Raw genomic sequence first — 26105 nt, 5'->3', positions numbered from 1 at the left:
CGGGTAAATGGAAGTTTTGGTCAGCTGAATCTTGTAGCTAACATAGTGTTGATTGGAAAAAAATTTTTGCTTATTGTGGTTTCAGATTTATTTCTACTTTTTCTTGGAACAGTCTAGTTTTATTTTGTTTCATTTTATTTTAACTTTAATAAATGCAAAACAGTGAATCGTAAACATAGTTTACTCATTCTTTAATTTTTAGGGACATTCAAAACAGCATGAGTTTTCCTCATATGGGCACTGATGGTTAAAACATTTGGGATTTCTAAAAACAGAAAGTCCTTCTTACTCACTTAAAATCCCTGATTCTAAGGAATTGCTCCTTCAGTGAATGTCTGGTATTACTTTAGTGTCTTAATTTTGAGCATAATTTTTTATTGCTGTAAGTGTAGACATTAAAAGTTGTGCAGATTCTAGGAAAACCTAGGTTGTCAGTAGATCGTTTAAACATATTTGTTTCTTATGGTTGTTTGATTTACCATTTTTATCGAATCTAAGATACCATCAATTATAAGATACATATTTTAAGCTGCTTTAAGAAAAAAATAAAGTACTATCAAATATAGCTTTTAAATGACATAGCTTTAGAATTCATGCTTATTTCAGATATGTAAAAGTATGGAGAAAAGGAGTATCTTAGAATTGACATAATACAATATATCCTACTATCTTCCAGCCAAGATTTGAGGAGGCAGCTAAAGGATGTATAAAGTACTGGAAGGTTAACACACCTTTTGGGAAAGTTGTTTAAAAAAAGCAAGATGGATATAAGTACATATAAGGAGCAAAAGATTGAGCCTAATACAGTAATAATAATCATTGAATCATATGCCTTCTAGCAAGGACCACAAATTTGGGTTAAACTTTTTGAAGTCTGTGCAAAAAGGAAACATTAATTTATTAGACAATTTAATGTCTGTAAGATAAAATCAAATCAGTTTCTAAGGAAAATCTCCAATATTCTTGGTACTAAAATCAGATAGAAATTTCTCTGTATAATGCGAAGAATGATGTCTTAGCCATACCTTAGAGTATACACAGTGAGCTTCCTAAAACTCTTTGTGGTATTATCCCACCGTTGAGGTAAAGTGGTATCACACTAGGCAGGAAAAACTAGGCATGATATGACCAGTGTAATATCATTTCTCTCTTTGCTTATCTGCTTTAACTTAGAGTGGTTGAGATTTTATAACAGGTGGAGAGAGAGATGGACTGAACAACCTTCAAACACACTAAATGCTGTTTCTCTCAGAGAAGCTTTTGGATGGCAGGGAATCTAGACCTACGAGGAATGGAGCTCCTCTATGCTGCTACTTGACTGTGAAACGGCATGCCTTTATAGAGAGTGGAGATAACGTTAGTTTAACATCCTCTAAGGAAAATGGAGTTTCTTCTGAAGAACATGCACCTAAAGAGAAGGCCACTTACTTCATTCTGGCTTACAGACACTACTGAGATAACTTCCTAGGAATTAAGTGTAAAGGCTTCTCACCTACAAGATTAATGGAGGATCCAGGGCCCAATTGTTCTACTCTATAAATTGCAGCCACAGAAACTTTGGATTAGAAAAGGTTTTAATATAAGTGTAACAGACTATTCATCTTGACCATAAAAATACCCCCACACCCAATTCTAGAATGTCTGTTTTGGCGTTAATTTCTGAATTCTACTTTTTGCTAATATGTTCTTCAAGATTAAATTATTTGGGAAATGTATACCAAGGAACTGAGTGAGAAGGCTTGCTTTGTGGCCTGGTTTTAACAGGGTGAATCTACAAAAGATAATAACTTAAATGGAACACATTATACGTAAGCTTTCTTTATAGCAATAAATAACTAGGAGCAGTTCAGGTCTGTGTTAGATTAAATAATAAAACCTTATCTTCAAAGGTTAAGAATGCTTGCTTCCAGATCTCAGTATTAGTAGACAGGCATCTGAATTCTATGTGGTAATATCAGATAATGAGAAGGAAATTTCAAAGACAAAGAACAGAATAATTCTCTATGTTCATTCTTCTATACATGACTAATACATCATTAAAAGGTCGTCATTTCTGATTCTGACTTTTGCAGCTGTAGAAGCATCAATAACTGTGGTTTATATGACTTACTTCTTTTTGTCTAAAATGGGGTCTAGAGTTGTGTTTGGGAAGAAAGATCATTTCAACAATAAATTCTAGTATGATAGTTTCAACAAGAAATTCTAGGGCAATAGTTTCTATGACATGGAAGTCTTAGTTTAGTTATGAATGAGGCTACAGTAAGTCTGTATTATCACTCCTTTTTCTCCAGAACTACTCTAACCTTGCTGGTCTCCTTTCTCTCCAATGTGCATGACATAAATAAATGTCATGGGGATTCTGTGCTAGGAACTAACTTCTGATACAATATACCACAAGGTGAGCATATATATATATATTATCTTTTTTAGATTTTATTTTTTTTTTGGTTTCTTTTATTTTTATTTATTTATTTTTTGGTGAGGAAGATTGGTCCTGAGCTAACATCTGTTGCCAATCTTTCTCTTTTTGCTAGAGGAGGATTGGCCCTGAGCTAACATCTGTGCCCATGTTCTTCTATTTTGTATGTGGGACACCACCACAGCATGGCTTGATGAGTGGTGTATAGGTCTGTCCCTGGGATCTGAACCCATGAACCCTGGGTGCCTGAAGCAGAGTGCACTAACTTAACCACTACACCAGCAGGCCAGCCACTTAATATATTTTATAAAGAAAAGCACAAGCCATATTTGTGCTTACTGTGTAATTGCTAAATGAATAAATCAGATTATTAAGGAATAATTCAAGGAAAATATCATTTACTCCCTACTTGGCAGTTGTTTCTTAACTTGGCAGTTTTTAAAAATTGACTTAAAACTTCCGTAGAGGGTTCATGTTATCAAATATATTACCACTTCAGCAGTTTAACTCTGTCCTGTGTTGTTAGATCAGTTTTCCTGTCTTAGGAATTTTTCATTTATCTTCAGTTATTCCTGGAATAAATAACTTGTTTTTGATAATTTCGTTTTCAAATATTCATCACACAAAGCTCTTGCTTCTTTGTGAGCCAGAGCAGCAATCAAAACCCTCTCTTATGTGAGCTGAGTAATTATAATGAATGAAATACTTCAGAGCAACACAATGGTAAAATTCACAAAGACTTACTACTCACATCTGCAACTTTGTGTGAAACCAGCAAAACTGTGCCCGTTATCTCTTTTATTTTCAGCTCTTAGTTCTGTGTTTTATTGGTTTTCTGGAGAGCTCAAATAATTGCTTGATGCATAGCATTCATATCCGTTTACTCTTACTTTTCCAAGTTCCTTGTGATTGCCTAATTGAGGAGATTGCCTTCCAACCAAGAGTCACTTGATCAATTCGTCAACAAGTTGTTTTTGAGGACTCATGATATGTCATGGCACCTAAAATAAGAGGAAGAATTTACCTGTTAGGAGTCATTGCTTTATCTCTCTCTCATTTTCTTTTGCTTCAACTAGACTGCTGTTTCTGAAAATAAAGTTCATAATAGACATATATCATAATTTTATGGGATGAACGCAAAATGCCGTAGCTCAGACCTACCTCTGCAGAAGCACTAAGATATCTAGAAATTTGCCTTTTAACAGGCAGCTAGGTGATTCTTAGGTGTGATAAAAATGTGAGAATCACTGTCCTAGAATTAAATGCTTCTCAGAACTTAATTTGCATGTGAATTACCTAGGGATCTTCTTAAAATTTAGATTCTCTTTTTGTAGGTCTGGAGTGGGGCCTGAGATGCTACACTTCTAACAAACCCCAGGTGACATGATGTCTCAGAGCTCACTTTCAATTGACTGCCCTATAGGCAAGGCTTAGACAAACTTATCCTGTTTCTGGTTCTGGGCAGATGTGACAGAGTTGCCAAGACAAAGTGCCTTAATGCCCTCAGTAGTGCTTATTGTTTTGGAAAAAGAAGTATTCCATGTCTGTTGAGCTTTTAGATCCTGGAAGCAAATAACTGATCAAGTAGAAAAGACATAGTCAGATAAAGAAATTGTCTTACAATAAAACACACTGCAAGAAAAAGAAAAGAATGAAATGGTATTAGCCATTGCATTACTGCCATTGTGCAGGAATGGAGGGTCTACTTTTGGGACCTTAGAGGATGAGCAGTCTATACCAGCCTGGATGTCACAGTTTTATACTCAGATCACACCATCAACATATCTAAAGACAATGGTGCCCATCCTTTTGCTATTGCTGAGGTTTTCCATTGGCCAGAGTCCATTGGGACCATCATTATGTCAAGGTCCTTGGACCCTTGACCACTTATACTCTTATCTATGAGCTGTAGGATTTCTTCTCTTCTTTGATGAGAGGCAGGGGCATTGAAGAAACATTTGAGGTAGAACTAGAGAAATATTGAATATCCTTCTAGGCTGAGGTTGAGGAGCCTACAGGGAGGAGCATGTTGAAGATATAGAAGAAGTTGGCATAGCTAATGAAACAGGGTTCTAGAGGATATGATCAGATGATCAGTTAAAGAGAGAGTGGTAGCAGCTTGCCTTTCTTGGCATAAGAAGGAGGCAGTTAAAGATGGGCACAGAGAGGAGTAAGTTTGATGACAGATAATGTCCGTTGTCAACCTACAGAAATTTGGAGAAGATTATTGCTAAGAGAATTAGCCAGGAGATATTTTGAGGAGGAAAGTGAATTGAGTCAATACCATTTAATGTGGCCGAGTGGTATAAGAAGAAGAAAAAAATTAATTTTGGCAACTTATGAATTACCTTAGCAAGAGATCAATTTAAGAGGAGCCTGCTGTAGGAGATATGGGGATAAAAGCAAACTTTAGTGGACTGAGAAATGAATGGCCTACCCCAGATCTAGTGTCAGCCTGTATATCAAATCTGAGGCACAGATAGGTCACTGCTATGTCTCTCTGTTATTTACATCATCTTTTATGTTCTTCATTAAAATTTTTATCATTTTCTGTATGTTGCATTCTATATTTTGTGTTACGTGTTATGGTTATCTCTGACAATATCAATGTATGGTTATTGTGAATGGGATATTTAAAATTAGATCTTCTCATTGACTACTGCTGTTCTATCAGATTTTCGTGGTTTATCTAGTATTTACCCACCTTGCTCTTTGCACTTACAGTAGTTCTAGTATTTTGTCTTTTAATTTTTTTGCGTTTTCTTGATACAGTCATGTTCTCTATAAGTAATGACATAATTTAGTGTCTGTCTTTCTATTATTATGTCTCTTCTTTCTTTTTCTTTTCTAATTTGTTGACTTTGTCCTCCAGTAAAGCACTGAACGGCAATGAGGAGAGTTGATAAGTTTTTCTTTATTCTAAACTGACTAAGACACGAGCGTTGATGGAGCCCTGTCATTTTCCTTCTCTCTTTCATCCCTTCGTGGTCTTCCACCTATGAGTAAATGAGAGCTTTCACTGAAAGAGGGCTGAATTGATTTGCTTCATTTGAAAGTAATCACATTTTTCTTAAGGAACTTTCCGGTAATGTTCCATGTTTATTTTTTTCCACATAACTGACACTTTATACTGACTTGTTATTATGAGCATTACCTAAACTGTGCCTAATACAGTAATACACCATGAGATAACTAAAGAATTGGAATTTGTTTGCCTTTACAGAAAATGAACTCACGATATAGTCATTTAGCTATTTTGGTACTTACTATCAACTTCCCCTCCCCAAAACTGACAATATGCCTAAAGTTAAAAACTCCATCTCCACTCTATTTTTTATACTTTAAGAAGACCGAACAACTAGATCACAAAACTCCTCAGATTTATGTATAAAATGAGAATAAGAATATTCTCTCAGTGAGAATAGGAATATTTTCCTTTGATAAAGATCCTTACCTAAATCAAGATTTTTGAGATGTTTGCTATGGGCTTAAGGGGCTTCTGTGCTTGTTTCCAGGTATTGGCTGTTTGGGGGGAGTGCAGGTTCCTGGAAGAGCACTGTGTTAATTAATGTGTGAGAGTAAATCCTCATTAAGCAGAGCACTCTTGTAACTCAGGAAAGCAATCTTTGTGACAGGCTCTTTCTTCTGATGTTTGCCTTAATGTGGGTGGAACTGAAAGAACTCTAATGTGTTACTGACTGCATACACTTTTTTATAGTTAACTACCATTACCTGACAGTCCTATTCTTAATGATCTTAGCTTTCTTTTTTTGTCTAGTGTTTGTACTTAAATGTCCTTTGAGAGTCCTTTTTTAATTCACCGTATCTAATTATTTAGCAATCAAAAGACAGTTGAATATGATGGCTCCCAACACTGCATTAACCACTTTTTAACTCTTGGTTCTACCTGTGTTCATCATCTTAGTTCACATTTATTCAGTACTTGTTTCTTCTGGTGTTATCTCCTGCCCCACAAACTGACTGGACATTAATCATAACTTTGACTAATCACTTGTCTTGCTCTCCGATTTGGAGTAAACTTAAAACTACACAATTTGGGAATTTTCTGTGCACTAACTTTCTTGATAACTCCCAATAAAATCTTTAGTCTGTTAACGAGGACAAGTGTCAATGAAAATAAACCACAGCACCCACATTCTTCGGAAGCTGATAAAAAATGCAGAGGTAAAGATGACTAGCAACTTCTGTTGAACACAATATGGAATAGTTACATTCGTTTCCCTCCCAAACTTCTCACTGGTGGAAAATAAAGGTTCAGAAGTCTATAAGAGACAAAAAGTTGTTTAAAAGATATTAAAAGCTTTGTTAGCAGATTAAATAGCTCTACATATAGTGTTCAAAGAAGTTTGGCAGCTGAGATATGCATCCAAAATATGATACTTAGAAAAAAGTGATAATGCACATTTAATTTCAATTCTGGAAATTTTAGCAGGTTAACCAAATGTTGAGACTGAATCATTCAGTTCCTTCAGATCAAATTTACATTTTGTTTTTATAAGATGAAATCACAAGTGGCAAAATTCTTCAGGAGTCCTTGGTAAGTGACGCTTCTGTGATGAGTGTTGATGGCCCACTGTTAAGTTCTCATTCACCTTGGTGCAGACCTTTGGCCTAAGGACTGGGTATTACTTCTCCTAACTCAGTGCTCAATGGCAATTCCACGTTTTATTTTATTTTCTTTCCTCCCTGAAGCTGGTTACTCCAGCTAGCACTGGACTTGTCAATCTGTGAAAGCACAACCTCTGGTGAACTGGAAACTCAGCTTCTGGCAAGTCTGCTCTTCTTACTTAATTCACATGCTTTTTCTTTTCAACATGAAATAAATGCCTGTTAGTTTATATGCTAATCCACATAATTCTACTTTTTCTTTAAGACGAGTCTATATGATGTGCATTCCTGCTTTAATAAACAAGGAGTACTTAAAAATTATGAGATGATACTATGTTATTACTAGGCAGTTGTGTAGAGTAATTTTACACTTGTTCTTTTATATTTAAGGTGACGACCCTTGTCAACACAAGCAATAAAGGCCCCTCTGGTAAAAAGAAAGGGAGGTCAAAGAAAGCCCATGTACTGGCTGCATCTGTAGAGCAAGCCACTCAGAACTTCCTGGAGAAGGGTGAACAGATCGCTAAGGAGAGTCAAGACCTCAAAGAAGAATTGGTTGCTGCTGTGGAGGATGTGCGTAAACAAGGTAGGCAGAAGCATAGTGTTCAAGGGGAATGTATAGTCATGTGCAAATAATGATATTTTTCTCTAGAATGAATGCATATTTGCTCAAAGGAGTGGTCTATTCTTTTTCCCTTTCTATCTATACTTTTCATTTTTAATGTGTGCTGGCATTAAGTGCATAGGCAAATAGAGATGTTTTTATGGTGGCAGTATAGCCCAGATACAAACACTCCATGTCCTCTGTTAACTCCAGATCTTCAAGTTGTTTTCTCTTGGTGGATAAAAACAGACTCTTGTGCCAAACTCAAGCTTTTAGGGAGGATAGGATGAGAATGCCCCGTACTTATAGAGTCGTTGAAAACCCAGGATTTTAAGGATGAAGGGAGGAGAAGAATGTAAAGCAATGTAATAAAATTATTGTTACTGTGTATGATCCCCAAATTTATATATTTTGTTTACAGCTTTCCTCAAAAATCTAGTTAGCTAGCTAGTTGTCAATCGATCAACCAGTTATATAGCTGGCTAGTCAGCTATAAGGCTTTTTATTCAGCATATTTAAAATTTTTTAATTTTGGTAAAATACACCTAACATAAAATATATCATCTTAACCTTTTTTTTTTTTTGAGGAAGATTAGCCCTGAGCTAACATCTGCTGCCAATCCTCCTCTTTTTGCTCAGGAAGGCTGGCCCTGAGCTAACATCCATGCCCATCTTCCTCTACTTTATATGTGGGACAACTGCCACAGCATGGCTTGTCGAGCGGTGCCATGTCCACACCTGGGATCCGAAATGGCGAACCCTGGGCTGCCAAAGCGGAACATGCGCACTTAACTGCTGCACCACCGGGCCAGCCCCATCTTAACCATTTTTAAGTAAACGGTTCAGTAAGATAAAACATATTCACATTATTGAGTAGCCAATCTCTAGAACTCTGTCTTGCAAAACTGACACTCTATACCTGTTAAACAACAACTACCTATTTACACCTCCCCCAGCTCCTGACAACCACCATTCTACTTTCTTTTTCTATGTTTTACTACTCTAGATACCTCATATAAGTGGAATTATACAGGGTTTGTCTTTTTGTGACTGGATTATTTCACTGGGCGTAATGTCCTCAAGGTTCATCCATGTTGTAGCATGTGTCAAAATGTCCTTTATTTTTAGGGCTGAATAATCTTCTATTGTGTATATATACCACATTTTCTTTATCCATTCATCCATTGATGGACATTTGTATTCCTTCTACCTTTTAGCTTGTCAGTAATTCTGCTATGAACATGAGTGTACAAATATCTCTTCATGACCGGGCTTTCAATTCTTTTGGATATACACCCAGAGGTAGTGCAGCTGGATCATAAGATGATTCTGTTTTTAATTTTTTGAGGAACCTCCATATTGTTTCCCATAGCAGCTGCACCGTTTTACACTTCCACTAACAGTGCTCAAAGTTTCCAGTTTCTTCACATCCTTGCCAATACTTGTTATTTTCTGTTGAATTTTTTTCTTTTTTTATAATAGTCATCATAGTGGGTGTGAGGTGATATCTCATTGTGGTTTTGATTTGCATTTCTCTAATGAGTAGTTATACTGAGCATCTTTTCATATGCTTTTGGCCATATTTATGTGTTCTTTGGAGAAATGTCTGTTCAACTCCTTTGCTTATTTTTAAATCAGGTTATTTGTTTATTGTTGTTATTGAATTGTAAGAGTTCTTTATATATTCTGGATGTTAACCCCTTACCAGATACTGTTTTTGAAATATTTACTCCCATTCTTTATGTTACCTTTTGACTCTGTTGATTGTATCTTTTGTTTGTTTGTTTGTTTGTTTTTGGTGAAGAAGATTGGCCCCAAGCTAACATCTATTGCCAATCTTCTTTCCTCAAGCAAAAAGAAGAAGATTTGCTTGGGTAAGATTGTCCCTGAGCTAACATCTGTGCCAGTCTTCTTCTATTTCGTGTGTGGGACTCCACCACAGTATGGCTTGATGAGCAGTGTGTAGGTCCACCCTGGGTATCTGAACCTGGGAACCCCAGGCTGCTGAATTGGAGTACCTGAACTTAACCACTCTGCCACCAGGCTGACCCCAATTGTATCTTTTGATACACAGAAGTTTTTCATTTTGATGTAGTCTTGTTCAGCAACTTTATTTGAAAATTCTAAGGCACCATGAAATCAGGACAGAAACCTAGCCCCCAGCGTGGCCTCCATCCTGCTTTTCCTATCTCAGTGAATGCCACAGGTATGTATCCAGTTACACTAGCAGAAATCTTGGTATCATGTTTGTTATTTCCCTGTCCTTCCAAATACAATCTATTACAAAATCTCATAGATTTTAACTCCTAAATATCTAAGTGAGCCAATTCCTGTCTCAGTTATTCAAAAGCACTATGTTTTACCTGCCCCAGGACCTTTATAGATGCTGTTTCCTTTCACACAATTAAGGATGACTCATTCTGCATATATCAGCTCAAAGAACACCTTCCCAGGAAACCTTCCCTGACACTCCTGTCATACTTGTCATGAATCTTTTCCTTGGCACTTTCCACAGGATAATTTAATATTTGTGAGGTGACTTGACGGATAGCTTTCTTCTCTGCCAGACTATAAATGAATGAAGGTAGAGACCACACCATGTCTCTTTTGCTGATCATTGATTTGCAATGCCTAGCACTCACAAGACTTCAGTAAATATTTGTTGGATGAATGAATAATTAGATGAATAAACATTCTATCCCCATTTTTCTCGCAAACCTACCACTTTTTAAATTCACAGATGGATATTTAGTCCCTGGAAATGCCAGCCGTCTTCACACGCCAATAGCCACCATTCTTCATACTGCCATCTTCTTTCCCACCTGCTTCTTCCCCCATGGTTAATTTCATTTACATTATACTAATGTAAATCATTTCTTCAATTTGACATATTAAACTTTACATATTTCATGTAATGTGGACAGAGTATATTTGTGTATGTGTTTTAGCAATGTAGAATCTTCCAAGTATTTAAGTGCTATTGAAAACTGGTGTTCCTTCTGAATTGAAGATGGACACTTTTTTGTTTTTATGCTCCTTTAGCCTAGATAGTTTTTTTTTCTTTTTCTTTTTTTTAGGTTGACTGACATATAATAAATTGCACACATTTAAAATGTGCAATTTGGTTTCTGACAAATGTATACCCTGTGAAACCATCACTGCACTCAAGATAGTGAACCTATCCCAGGTGGAGAGAGTTTTGATTGATTGGTCCCTCGGCCACTTTCTCCAAGCATTTGTCTTTAGTGGTGATACTTTTTCCCGTTTAGTTTCCTCTGTAACCTCTTGGCTTATTTTTTCCTTGCAAGTTAGTTTCCACACCTTCTATAGACATTATTTCACTTTTCTTGAAGCTTATATGAAATGGTGTTTTTTGGATGTAATAGAAAAACCAACACAATTTTTGGCCAGACTGTCTTAGGAGTATCAGAGTGATAAATTTTAAAGACGTTAATTTAAGACAGCTTACGGTGGTTGCTCTTATAGAACATATTTTAAACTTCCTCCATATTATCCAATTCTTGTTACAGAAAAATGATGCCTCTGTTACCTGTATAAAGCTCAACTGCCACATGTCCCTTTTTCTGACCAGGTCAAATTCAAGGAAATATTGCTATAGTATGCAAAATAACAAAAATTTTACTAGCAAAAGCACCTAAATTCTCTTTTCTGTTTCTCTCATTCTCAAATATCTCCCACTCTCAAATACACTTCAGATGCCTGTCTTGTGTGAGAGGTGCCCCTGCTCCCTAACAACAGACTCCTCGGGCCCGCCTTCCAGTTCTGGGCCCGCAGGCTCTCTTACCTGCTTTCTCCTCCTGCTCCAGCTCAGTTCTTGATTGTGTCATCTCCTTAGCCTGTCTGGCTTTGCCCAAGTTTCCTGTTTGCCCGTTAGCCAAATTTTATTTACAAATGAGAGCCTGAGTTGATTTTCAGGGAGATGGGGAGAAAGGAGCTTGAGGGGAATGCATGAAGTATAGGGCAGGTGTATTTAGTTATTGGAAACTTTAAAACATAGTATCTTTCCTTCCATCATAGAGATCTACGTTCTAATGTGTAAGATGGTATTCAGCAGTTACGGAGACTCACACTTAGAAAGAATTTCCTCCTTTAAAGTGGCTCCAGTATCCACATGTGCTTACTTATTAAATGATATGTGGTTTAGGAATTAAATCTATTAGGGATGATCTTTTCCTATTGAGTTGTTTTTGCTTTCTTAAATCAAATGATCAAAAATATTGTCACTTTTTGAAAAACATTTTCAGCATGAATAAATGCCAGAAGTTTTAATATTATAGATGTCCATTTTCAGATTTTTAATATAGAACCATTTATTTTTGTTCTTTTGAAGTTTTGCAACATTCATGATTATAATTATTGTAATCTGACAAGATTATATATGAAATTGTCTATTTAACCATGTCATTACTGTATCTCGTATGGTTAAACTTAGTGTTGTTTGAGTTTATCAATTAAAAAATATATTTTCTCTTTTAATCCTAGGCAGCATGCCAGATTTTTTAAAGTGCTCAGTATGAGTGGTGACAATATTTTTACCCTAGAATATTTCAGTAGAAGATTTTTCTCTACTTTTAGGTTATAACCTGCATAAAAATTATTTGAGTAGGTTTATGATAGCATTTATGTTAGAAACAAGAAACAAAAATAAATTATCAAAATATATATAAAGAAGAAAAATCATTATACTCTAAACTTAGAACTCTGATATTTTAGACGTAGGTAAAGATGGAATATTTGGTCAAAAGTGTGTGTGTGTATCTGTTTTATCATAGCTACATTAATTACATACATATATTGTCTTCCTAATTTAAGTTGAAACTTCATCAGGATAGGAGCGATGATGTGTATGTATTTCTTTCTACTCCTAAATCACCTAGCATGGTGCTCTAGCACATGGCAGGTGATATTCAGGAACGAGGCTTACATGTGAAGTCAGCATAGCATTGCATGTTTGATTAAGATATCTGACTTCTAATGTTACTTTGGCCAATAACTATCTGATTTAAGCTAAATCACTTAACCACTTTCAGCTTCTCTACTTTTCAAATACAGACAATAATTGTGTTCGCTTCATTGGGTTGTTTTACATAATGAAGTCACAAGGGACTAAAAAAAAATCTTAATTGTTATTTAGGTGTCAGAATAGATTTATTACTTACAGTTTATTAAATCAATCTGTACTCCATATGGCAATAGCTCTCCCTCCTATTAGTGAGCAATCCTGGGCCCTTCCAAGCAGGATGCTGGAGAGCTGGATCAGCATCTAGTGGTCTCCCAGAAGGGGATTGAGTAGCTCAGTATAGCTTAGTGTTGATGGTAGTTGTAAGTGGTCCCAGCAAACTATGATTGGATAGTTGTGCAACCAGTGAACCACACACAGAAAAGCTCCTAATGAGGAATGCAAAGGGAGTTATTCAATCAGGTCTTTATATTGAGGCCCTGAGCCAAGGAAAGCTTAGGACAAAGAATGCCAAAACATTTCTAATGTTTACCACTGAGATCTTCCCAGGTTGAAAACTCTTTATCTGAACTGTGGACTAATCTAGGGGTTCTCAAACTTTAGTGAATATTAGAATCACCTGGGAAGCTTCTGAAACTCTTCCTATCCAGGCCTCAGTCCTTATCATTTAAGTCAGAAGCTCTGGGGTGGGACCCAGGCAGCAAGGTTTTTAAAGGTCCCCAGGTGGTTCCATTGTGCAGCCAATTTGAGAAGAAACAGACTAATCCACTTCTTGCCCATCAGACGCACTTGGATGACTCATCAATCCACATTAATTAACTAGTGTTTCGCATTAGGCAGCTGATGGCAGCCAGTCGTTGTGCAAGGTTTTTGAGCTTATAGTTTACTTAAAAGTAAATAGGTAAGACTTACATAGGAGAAACAACTTGATATTCTATATTAAAATGTTCTCGATAAAAATATCCTATGTTAAATGATGTCTTAGGTTGCCTGACATTCTGTAAGCACTCAGGGTATGTATTAAGTATGTACTAGGGAGCCAAATCTATACGGCAGTTAAATATTTAAGTTATTAGAAAAGCAAGGCAGGTAGCTGGAATTAGCAAGAAGGAAGTGATATTTAAGTTGAGTATTGATTAAACATTTGTGAAAGATAGTGAGGTATGCATTTCAGTTTTAAGCAATTAATTTTCAAGTCAAAGACATAAAAATGTCATTGGTGATTGGAGGATGGATTGAGAAGCCCTGATTTGATGAGCAGGTTCATATTTAGGCAGAAAGTGTGATAAAATGATGGGAAGGAACCAGACTGTGAAAAGTTCAGAAACTAGGCTGTGCATAGACAACATGATGAAAGAAAGACAGGAAGGAAGGAAGTGAGGAAGAAAGTAAGCTGGTTGATTTCTACCCATTTAAGTGATATTTTAGAAAGATTAATTTGGCAACTTCATGAAAAGTTGACTAAATCAGAGAATGACTGGACTCAGATTGCTTAGGTGTTGTTATAATATTGTAGAGAAAACAAAACAAAACAAAATACTTTGAGTGTCTAGGGATTGGGCTGGTGGCAATAGGAACAAAAGTAAGAAACTAGATGTTACAGGCACTGCAAAAAAGAATAAAAGATTTGCCACTTATTGAAGGGAAGAGACAAGAGTCAACATTTATTCTAAGTTTTTGACCCTCGACAACTTAATTGGGGCATCTTAAGAGGTGACAGGAGTGGGGAGAGAGGACTGATTTGATTTCAAATATTGATGAGTGAGGAGAACTGCATAGCAGGTTAATGCTATGGGAATGGAACTTTGGGGAAACAGAGAAACTTGGATGTCTTTGGAGTTGGTAAATGAAGCTTTCAGACACAGAGCTTTCTTTGAGTACTTGCTAATAGAGAAGAGTAGAAGGATGTAGGTTTGGTTTTGGAACAAAGGCTGAATGAGGATTAGAAGATGGAATAGAAATAAATTACATAGGGAAGACATGCCCTCAAATGTGACCAGAGAGCAAAGAGTACAGAATCCTGAAATCCTGATTTTGCAAAGGAGACAGTGATCAGTCTAGACTCTAGAAAGTTGTTGCAATCATGTCAAATTCTTCTAGATCACGGGGAATGAATAATGAGAAAATGCCTCAGATTTTGTTGGGAAAGTGTCACTAATTATACTTAAAAGTGCATTTTCAGTAAGCTGCAAGGACAATAACTAAATAAAAAGAAAGAGTAGATGCTAAAAGAATGGAGTATATGGTGAAGTAAAGGATGTAGGCAGGAAAGCTAACCATACCCTTCTGTGGTCATCCTTGCACTATATGCTGCACATATTTCTTCCTGCCCCTGCAGATAGTCTGAGATTCAACTGAGGGACCATGCGTTAACATTATTTTGCATATCTCTGGAGCCTGGCACAGTGCCTGGAACATAGTGAGGACTTAATGCATGATTCAGAATATTGTCACAGAATGGAAGGGGAGAAGTAGAAGAGGAAGTGGAGAAAACTTCAAGCAAAGAATATGATGGTTTGTCTGCTTGCTTGTTTATTTTGTTTAGCTCAAATCAGAAGTATCATTGCATATATCAAGAGAGGGAGCCACTGGTGAGAGCAATTGCAGACACAAAGGGAAGAAGCTCAGATTGGTTGGATGAGGTGGTGCAGATGACACTTTTCTTTATCTAGAAAACTGGAAAGGAGAAAAGATGTACACAACAATGAGTTTTATAGGAAACGTGAGAACTAAAACAGATTGGATGAAATGATCTCAATTATTTTGAACAAAAGAGGATGTCGTTTTAATGAACCGTGGATATCTGATATTTGACCACTGTTGTAGATGTTTTTACATTTTTTGTCTGTTGCTGGAATCTGCATAGGTTTCTCATACGTTTCAAGGGATTTATTGAGTACAACTGACTATTACTCCTTTGTTGGATGTAGCTAAAAAGGCCAATTTATAAGACTTAATTGTCTAAGAATTTTTTATTTAATTTGTTTATTTGGTGTGTAACAGCATCTGCTAGCAATGGGATGCTCACATATTTTCTTTGTCAATTTTCTTAGATTTGAAGTAGATCCAAAAGCTTTCCTTTGAAAGATAGGCACTGTTCTTCATGTTTGCTCAGTAAGCAGATCCATTTCCTAGTGTAACACAGCAGTTGGTTCTATGACATTCCATTGTTATGTTTCCACACCCTCTTAAGCCATGGAACAGTTGCTTGGGTTTCCTATCTTCCGTCAACAGCCTTCTCTAATTGCCTACTCTCTGGGCAATGATGAGTCAAAACAGTTAAGACATGGCCCAGCCAACACGATATGACAGGCTAGGGTGTAGACAGAGATGTACATGACCCTAAATCTATTTTAACAGGAATCTCATGGAGCAAAGTGACAATAAGATACAGGTAAAAGAGGTGGCCTCTTCATGGAACCATTTCCTATATCAAAGAGATAGTCAAACCATCCATTGCTTGTTTGGGCTTTTCTTTGTTTGGACACAACCTCAAATGTGGAGTGATATGGTGATATCAACTAATTCCATATTATTATTATTTTGCCCAATCATTGTTTTTTGAGTAACTGATGACCGATGGGCAGAGACAGAACAAGACCAAGAAAAAGTAGTAGAGGGAGACAGAAAGGTGTCCTCACATCTCTGAGGAGAGATAAACCTTTGCTGATGACCTGATGACACAGTAGCTTTCTTTTTCCTCACCCCCTTTGGTGTTGGGGTGTGTTGTTGGTGGAGTGAGCTGGTCCAATAGAAACCCCGGTTAATATCAACTGTTGAACTCCCCAATGGAGATTTGGTCAGAGGCAAAAGGAGAGCTGATGGTACTGCAAGGATTCTGATGTTCCTCTGCTCGTTCTGTTTCTCAAGTACCCCTTGCTTTATGCTTCTAACTCTTCATATCTTGAATGCTTGAGTCTCCTAGAAATATTGAGCTTCCTTTTCTGTGCTGTGCTGCTGCCTGAGTACCCTTGTATGGATGATATGTTACTCTGTTCTGATGTGGGGTCCTATTGGTCATAGGGTGAGGTTTCACACCTGTATGGTTAGAGGGCTAGAGGAGCAGGACTCCAATGAAAGAGGGAAGGAAACTTCAGAAAAGAAGAGAATTCTAGGACAGAAAATGGGGCCTTGAGAGGCAAATCCTAGTTAAGCGAGAGAACGAGAACTTATTTCTCTCTTCAGGTCTTACTTCTTTGAGCCTGGACTATGCTGAGGGTAGTTCCATTACTTTTAAAATAATATCATTCAAGTAATATAATAAAGTGTCCATTTATTAGAGCAATCAAGGGCAGACCTTGTAGTTGGAATAGCAAGTGTCCCTTCAGTCTCAGAATGCAGCAGAGTCAGAGATCTGATGCTCTGCTGTGTCCATCCACTGAGGCTCACTGTCCCTCCCATGGCACCCCCTTCTCTTCTTTATAGAGGCTTCTTTCACACGTGTTTCTCAGAGTGAAGTTTACAGACAACCTGGTTCAGAATCACCTGGGTGAGAATGGGAGGTGTCCATAAAAATGGAAATTCCTGGGGCCTAGCCACTAATCTAGATTCAGTATGGCTGGGGTACCACTGGGAATCTTTATTTCCAGAAAATACCCCAGTGAGTCTTATGCTTCCAAAGTCAGAGAATCCCTAATAGCCTAAGCTTATTACATCTTTATCCACCTTATCTTTAATTAGTTTAAGTATTTTTTCCCATTGAAAAGAATTCTATCCAGGAGTGAAATTAATTTTCAAAAGCTTTGATAGCAGAAGTTAAGAAAAATACAAAAAAACCTGGAGATACATACAGTAACAAAAAAGATTAAAAAAGGTTTGATGTAAAAATATCAGGAAGAAAATAATACGTAAATGTGAAAATGCCATACACCTTAGGATTCATCTTAACGCAGATTTTAACATTTACAGTAGTTTTAACTGTTGAATAGTTTATTAAATAAAATACATTTATATGCCAAAGTTTGTACTAGCTGAGGGACTAGGAATATACGAAGTCAACCTGTATCCCTGTGTATGGCCCTTGTTGCCACATATTGGGAGATAAGAGCAGATTGTTCTTTCATCTGACCCCCTCTTTCTGGAGCCCTTAGCTTTTGAAAATCTGTAATCTTTCAGCAAGAATATTAAAAACAATAGCTTCTGTTTAGTGGTTTCCACTTCATTTGTGAGACACTTTGCATATATTTTCTCACTGTCATTCTCTTAGTCATTTGAAGTATTGTTATTCATATTTTATATAAGATAAAATTGATGCTGAAAGATCTCTGTGTATATTAATTGACTACTTAATTCAACAAATATTTATTAAGTATCTACTATGCACATGTACTATTTTTGGGGCTGGGAATAAAGAATATAGAAGAAAGAAAACAGACATCCCCTGCCTATAGGACTATTACATTCTGGTATGAAACAGACAATTAATAAGTTAAAAATTAAGCAGGAAGATGATTTCAGGCTATAGAAGTGTGATTTAAAAATGGAACCACCGAAAGCATCACGCATGAGAGATAAAACTGGTAAGTTGAACTTCAAATTAAAACCTTTTTCTCTGTGAAAGACAATTCTAAGAGAATGAAGACAAGCCATAGACTGAGAGAATATATTTTTAAGTCACATATCTGATAAGGACCTGTATTCAAAATATATAAAGGACTCTTAGAATTCAACAGTAAGAAAAGGAACCACTAGATTCAAAAATTGGCAAAAGACCTGAATAGACACCTCATCGAAAAAGATATACAGATGGCAAACAAGCATATGAAAAAATATCCAACCTGTTTTGTCATTAGGCAGCTGGAAACAAAGAGATTTCATTATATGCCTACCAGAATCGATAAAAATCCCTGAAATTGACAACACCAAATGCTGGCAAAGATGTGGAACAGCAAGAACTTTTATTCATTCAGATGCAAAATGATATAGCCGCTTTTGGGGAAAACAGTTCTGCAGTTTTTTAATAAAACTAAACATAGAATTACCATACTGGAGCCGGTCCCATGGCCAAGTGGTTACGTTTGCATGCTCTGCTTGGGCAGCCCAGGGTTATGCTCATTCAGATCCTGGGTGCAGACATGGCACCGTTCATCAAGCCAGGCAGAGGCAGCGTCCCACATAGCAGAACTAGAAGGACCTACAGCTAGAATATACAAGTATGTACTGGGGGGCTTTGGGGAGAAGAAGAAAAAAAAACACAAAAGAAGATTGACAACAGATGTTTGCTCAAGGCCAATTAAAAAAAAAAAAGAATTATCATACAACCCATCAATCTTAGTCCTAGGTATTTACCCCACTGATTTTAAAACTCACGTCTATAAAAGTCACCTAAGCATGTCTGTTTTTTAAATAAACTTTTTATTTTAGAATAATTTTAGATTTATAGAAAATTTGTAAAGATAGTACAGAAAATTCCCATATACCCTACATTCAGTTTCCCTTTTTATTAACATCTAACGTTATTATGGTACATTTGTCACAATTAATTAATCGACATTCATACGTTACTAATTGAGCTGAACACAATAGTAAAAAAACATAATAACAAGCCCTTCTGTTGATGTGCTTGGCAAAAATGGCAAGAAGAAACATAATGTGAATGCTGAAATATTCTTATTCTTAAACTGACTTGCTAAGAGTAGTAAACTATATATATCCATATGAATAAAATGAAAAACCTAGTTTAGAGGATTGCCAATTCAGGACTGTTTCCTTTAATACCCTTTATTGAGGTCCAAACTTGTCAGCCTAAGTAAAACCATTCATGCCTTTCACAGAAAAGATTTAAAGAGGCTTACAAGGATATACAAAACACAGTAAGAAGGAAAATAGAAATCCTTGGAAAAGAAGAAAGAAGACAAGGTCAGAGACTGGAGAAAAGCCAGGAAAGTGGCTAAGGTGCATATGCATTAGTGCCCAGGCAAGCCTGTGTCCTTATCCATCCCAGGGTGGGCAAAGTGTCAGGAGGAGCATGATGGGGGAGGGCAGCTTTGCAGTGGACCCAGGTTTAAATTCCAACTCTGCGATTTTCAGGCTGCATGTGCTGTGTGACTTAGGCAAGGTACTTATCCTCTCTGCACCAGGGTCTACATGCGTTGAGTGCAGCTAATCATACATACACTTTTGGGGCTACTGTGGAGCGCAGATTTAAAGTGCTTAGCACAGGACCTAGCACACTGCGGGCTCTAAAACCCTGGTGGCCACTGACTTTATCATTATCATCATTGTTACTGTACTCGCCACAACTGGGTAACAAATTGAGCTCTTATACTTTCTAGCAGACCAGTTGTAAATATAAAGTTTAGGACTATGATTTTTTTAATTACGAAATAAAATTTTTCAGGTAGATCACTAAATCATTTTCATTTTATTTGAAATTCACCTGTTTTAAAGGAAATTTCTTAAACCAAACATCTCTTCCCAGCCATGCGTGAAAGGAAATATTCTACAGTACCACATAAAGATAAAGAAACCTGGTTATCAAGAATTTCCTCTCTAATAGCTAAGTCTGTAATTCAATCAAAAAATGCATTTGACAAAAACATCTTGAATAACAACGGGATAAGATTGTCCAAGATGAAGCTGATTCGCTGATGCACCTCTAATTATGATATATGCCAGCAACTTGACGCAGCCCAGGCCATCTTCATTATCAGTGGACCCCTCTGAAACTGAGACTGAGTAAGCATGCTTTTAGATGGCGTTCTACTTTTGAAAATAAAATAAATGACGCAAGGCAAAATGCTTCTAAAAATCATGCTGGATCTTGTTAAGTGCATGCTAATATAAGGTCCCAGAGGACCGGCCCTCTGGACTGATACAGGCAATATGGAAAAATCAGACCTTACAGTAAATTATGGAGATGCCACCCCAGCATTGCAATGCTAAGCAGACATCTTACTCCTTAGAAGATGATCATAAACTTCTGGTTAAAAAGGAGAGAAAAGGGCAGATAGAAAAGGCACGGGGTGAATGACCTCTTTTTAAACCAAGAGTCCATGCCTGCTAACCTAGTCTTGCATTCCCATGGGTCAAAAAAGAATGAAGAGCTACTTCTTCTCCCAAAAGCTGGTCCCTCTACTGGAACTCTTGGTCCCTTTCCCTGTCACCTTTTGGAGGACTACACTGGGTGATCATCCCACTCTGGAATTATCAGCTTCTTCCTTTCTACTGGAACAGTCCAAACAGCATGCAAATATGTGATATGGTAAAACAAACAGAGAACCCTGTCTAATTGCAAATCCCCTCCAACAACTGCCTTGTTTTTCTGCTTCTTTTAAACAAAAGTTTTCAAAGAATAATCCACACTTACTTGTTCAATTTCCTTACCCCACAGTCCCTTTATCTTCTTCTTATTGGGCAATATAAAGTATACAGAATAACATGAGGAAAACAAGAATACCAGTATGTAGACCCCTCTGCATAAGAAATAAAACGTTGCCAGTGCAGTGGAAGCTGCCTGCTTACTCCTCAATGGCTGAATTTCTTTCCCTCCCAGCTCCTACTGTCCAGCCTTGACCAGGGAACCACAGTCCTGAATTTTGTGTTCATATTTCCCACGCATTTCCCCCATCATTTTATTATGAAAATTTTTGGATGTACAGCAAACTTGACACAATTTTACTGGGAATTCCTGTACCTGCAAAACCACCACCGAAATCTGTCAACATTTTGCTATATTTGCTCTATCACAAATCTATTTCCCATGAGTTTTTAAAATAAATTTGCTACATATGAATGGTCCTTTTCTCAACCATACCATTCTGGCTTTCAGGCCAACCACTCCGTGGAAGCTGCTCTGGTCTGAGTCATTGGGTTCAGCTGTTGGTCATATCTGGCCATTTCTTTCTCTGCCTCTTTGCTCAACCCCTCAGTAGTGTCACATGGAGTTGAGAACCACCCCTTGCGCCTAGGCCCCTCCTTTTTCTCACTGCTCTTGGCTTCTATGATACCGCCTTTTCCTCCTTCCTCTTGCTGGTCTCATGTCTTCTTAGAATTCTAAATATTGGAATGTCACAGAGCCTGAACTTTCTTTTGTTCTCTATCAGTCATCTCCAAAATTTTTACCTCTGGGCTTTAGCTGTGGAGAAATCTATGTGATGTTGCTGCCACTCAAACTCAAATATGCCCTCCTTCATTTTCTCCCCCATTTAGGAATGGGACTGACAACCTAGTTGCTTAAGTCAATAGCATGCAATATACATTATTCCTTTTATTCCCCTCATTTCTCACACCTAAAGCTATAATTTAATTTTGTTAGCCTAACTGTAAAATATATCTGAAATCCATCCATTTTAAGGCAGTATGGCATAGTCATTAAGAGCACTCATTATGGAACTAGACAGCCTGCATTCAAAATCTGACTGCAATATTTACTAACTGTGTGATGTTAAACAAATCACATAGTCTCCCATAGACTTCAGTCTCATCATCTGTAAAGTGGCAATAATAATAGTACCTATCTTCTGGGGTAGTTGTTAATATAGGCAAGGTACTTAAATCAGTGACTGACCTCAGTAAGCATTATATAAGTGCTAATTTAAAACACTTGTGCAGAAAGGCCTTTCCTAACCCCTCCATGAAGAACAAAGTAGGAACTATAATCTTTTCTCTTTTTTTGGATCTATAAGCCAACTAAAAGAAAAGATAGGTGTATGAGTCAGAGTTCTCCAGAGAAACAGAACCAATGGGATATATCTGTACATACATGAAGAGATTTATTTTAAGGAATTGGTTCATGTGACGGTGGGAGCTAGCAACTAGGGCAGGCTAGCAGACTGAAAACTCAGGCAGGAGTCCGTCCTGCGGGCTCCAGGCAGAATGTCTTCTCCTTTGGCAATTCTTGGCATTTGCTTTTAAGGCCTTCCAACTGATTGGATGAGGCCCGCACACTTATCAAGGGTAATCTCCTTTACTTAAAGTAAACTGATTATAGATTTCAACCACATCTACAAAATACCTTGACAGCAGCACTTATATTAGTGCTTCATTAAGTGACTGTGTACTCTAGGCCGGCCAAGTTGATATGTTAAACTAACCATCACAATGGGTCATGGTTGATCAATGATTCTTTGTGAATTTGAAACAGTTATGTACAGATGAGAGTGCATATATTTTTTCCTAAACCTCTATGTTATGCAGTGTATATGAACTTGCTTTTGGAAATAGATTGACACTTGGTGCTGAATTTCTCTCAAAAAACCTTAAACCTACTAAGTGTAAGCTGTGGTGTTGTAGATGCCAAAGAGGGAAGTCGCCTGTGGTTTTCCACAGGTGCTTCTGGGGGATAGTGGAGATTCAGTTCTGCCACTTGTATGACATGGTGCAAATCAGCCATTTTGCATCAGAATTCTTGTTTGTCAAATAATAATGCCAGTGCTATGTAATCCATAAAACTATAAGATTTAGATAAATGCGAGAATGAAAGAATTTGAGAAAACATGGAGCATTTTTCAAACTGAATATGTGAATATTCAGTTGCTTTTAAAGGTGTGATTTTTCCTTTATGAAACTAGAAGATAGGCTGAAAAGCTGTACATTTTAAGCAAATATTTAGATAATTGTTCCATTTTCAGTTAAGTCATGTTTTAGGTTCATATTTCTTATCGTTTCAATATGAATGATCATAAGGATTTAATAAACTGTTGGCGTGACTTATGTTATACTTTTCAAAAATACTTTTAACAACCAAAGAATAACTCAAATTTGTTAGTGCTATTAAATCAATCTGAGTTTCTATCTTGAATTTCTAAAAGTAATTAATGCTATGTAAGTTAACACATATTGTTGAACTACTGTATTTTCGCTATTTATGCTATTTCTCTTTGTACTCTGTCCTCTCATGGATGGAATGAAATTTTTGAGCTCAAGTATGATCGTCTTTGTAGAACATAAAAGTATTTAATAACATTGCCTTTTTAAAAGCTATTAAAATGGTAGTGTATTTGAATGGGCTGCAGTTTGTTGCTTCTTGTAATAATTACATTATGAGATTCATATGAGAGTATTTAAAGGATGAAAGACCAAAAGTATTAAATATTTATATTCATTAGAATATGATCTTTTAGTGTAGGCAGAAAAGAAAAACTGATTGGTTTACATCCAATTGTGGGTTTTATAAACTTATTGCTTTGGTAATTTCTGAAATGTCACAACCAAAAATATTGACCTATTTCTCTATGGGCGTCCATTCAAAGAGTAGCAGTCATCTGTAATATTACCTAATAAATTTAAAATATGATGTTTGAAATATAAATGTGACTATTATAATTAATATGTCTGCTTTCCATGCCAGAAGCTCTAAATAACAAGTGGTTGCTCTTCTTGGTATAATAATCCCCTGAGAGCTCCAATGTATTTTGTTCGTTTTCCTCAAGAGAAGGGAAGCAAGATAGCTTCGTTATTAATTACCCTGTGTTTCTCTGAGCAAGCCTACTTTTATCTCTGGTCTTAATTTCTCATCTAAGAAACAAAATCTTCAAATGAGATGTTTTCTAATATCTCTTTAAAGTATATATTTTTGTCTAGTTTTTTAAAAAGGGAAGAAGAAGTGTTAAGACTGAATATATGCTCAGCTAGGTTAGGTTAGGTTTTTTAGAAATATTTTTTTCCAGTTTTATTGAGATATAATTGACATATAATATTGTATAAGTTTAAGGTACAATATAAAGATTTGATATAGATATATATTGCAAAATGTTTACCACAATATTGTTAGTTAACACATCCTTCACCTCACATAATTACAATTTGTTGTTGTTGTTGTTATTTTTATGGTGAGAACATTTAAGATCGATTCTCTTAGCAACTTTCAAATATACAATACAGTATTGTTTGTTTGTTTGTTTTTGAGGAAGATTAGCCCTGAGCTAACATCCACTGCAAATCCTCCTCTTTTTTTGCTGAGGAAGATTGGCCCTGAGCTAACATCTGTGCCCATCTTCCTCTACTTTATATGTAGGATGCCTGCCACAGTATAGCTTGATAAGCAGTGCAGAGGTCTGCACCCAGGATCTGAACTGCCGAGCCATGGGCAACCAAAGTGGAGCATGCGAACTTAACTGCTGCGCTACCAGGCCGGCCTCTACAGTATTGTTAACTATAGTCACCATGCTGTACATTATATCCCCAGAACTTATTTCTCTTATAAGTAGAAGTTGTGCCCTTTAACCCACATCTCCTCATTTCCTCCACCCCTTAGCCCCTGGCAACCACTAATCTACTCTGTTTCTATGAGTTTGGCACTTTTAGATTCTGCATGTAAGTGAGATCATACAGTATTTGCCTTTCTGTGTCTAACTCATTCCCCTTAGCATAATGCCCTTAGGATTCATCCATGTTGTCCCAAATGTTAGGATTTCCTTTTTTACATACATACCACATTTTATTTATCTATTCATCTGTCCATGGAATTTAGGTTGTTTTCATGCCATAGTCTGTTTCCCAATGCTGAAATAAAAGAGTGAGGAAGGACCTCTGCAAGGGGACTGTATTTTTCTTGAAAATGCTTAAATCTTCGCCTTTTTTTTTTTTTTTTTAGTGTCTTCCCTGGCACTTTTTTTGCCTTCACAGTTACAATGAAAGCTCCTCAGGATTCTAATCATGTCTGGGATGATTAATCAAAATCCAACATAGGCAATCCACAAAATGAAAAGGCATCCTACAAAATGGGAGATAATATTTGCAAATCATATATCTGATAAGGGGTTAATATCCAAAGTATACAAGGAATTCATACAACTCAATGGCAAAAAAACCAAAATGGACATAGGGTGTCCATAGACATTTTTCCAAAGAAGACATACAGATAACCAATTAGGTAGGTGAAAAGGTGCATAACATCGCTCATCATCAGGAAAATGCAAATCAAAACCACAATGAGATATCACATCACACCTGTTAAAAAGATAGGAGATAACAAAAGCTGGCAAGGATGGGAAGAAAAAGGAATCCTGGTGCACTATTGGTGGGAATGTGCATTGGTACAACCACTATGGAAAACAGTATGGAGGTTCCTAAAAAGATTAAAAATAGAACTACCATATGATCCAGCAATCCCTCTTCCAGGTACTTATCCAAAGGGAATGTAATCATTATTTCAAAGAAATAGCTGCACCCCCATGTTTGTTGTAGCACTATTCACAATATAAATCATTACATTGTTTAGTGGTCATGATCTGAGGGCGATAACTAGATTTCATGATTTTCTTTTAGTTTTGTTTTCAATTCTGGATAAGATGTGTTCTGCATAGAGTGTTCTGGAGCTTAACAATGAAGATAAAGGAAGTATTAGAAATAGTTTGAAGACAATTGACCTACTTTTTGCGCCTTTCAGGCAATTGACCTACTTTTTCCATCTTTCAGGCAGGACTTGGTTAAAAATCAACTTCCTTCAATTCACATTTATACTTCATTTATAATGTTATCTCAGTTAAAATGAATATAATCATTAAAATAATTGGAAATCTTTCTATTCT

At 36.7% G+C, this 26105-nt stretch overlaps 1 protein-coding gene across 1 annotated transcript in view; it reads left to right on the top strand.

Moving 5' to 3' along the window:
* CTNNA2 (catenin alpha 2) overlaps positions 1–26105 on the top strand; it is a 962660-nt gene that overhangs the window by 83813 nt on the left and 852742 nt on the right. The window contains exon 2 of the mRNA XM_046662353.1: positions 7439–7634. Coding sequence (XP_046518309.1) covers positions 7439–7634 — 196 coding nt within the window. The remainder of the gene's footprint in view (positions 1–7438; positions 7635–26105) is intronic.

The sequence above is a fragment of the Equus quagga genome, chromosome 5 (assembly GCF_021613505.1).
Source record: "Equus quagga isolate Etosha38 chromosome 5, UCLA_HA_Equagga_1.0, whole genome shotgun sequence".
Classification (NCBI taxonomy): Eukaryota; Metazoa; Chordata; class Mammalia; order Perissodactyla; family Equidae; genus Equus; species Equus quagga.
The sequence above is the reverse complement of the archived record's forward strand: the minus strand, read 5'-3'. Positions and strand labels throughout refer to the sequence as shown.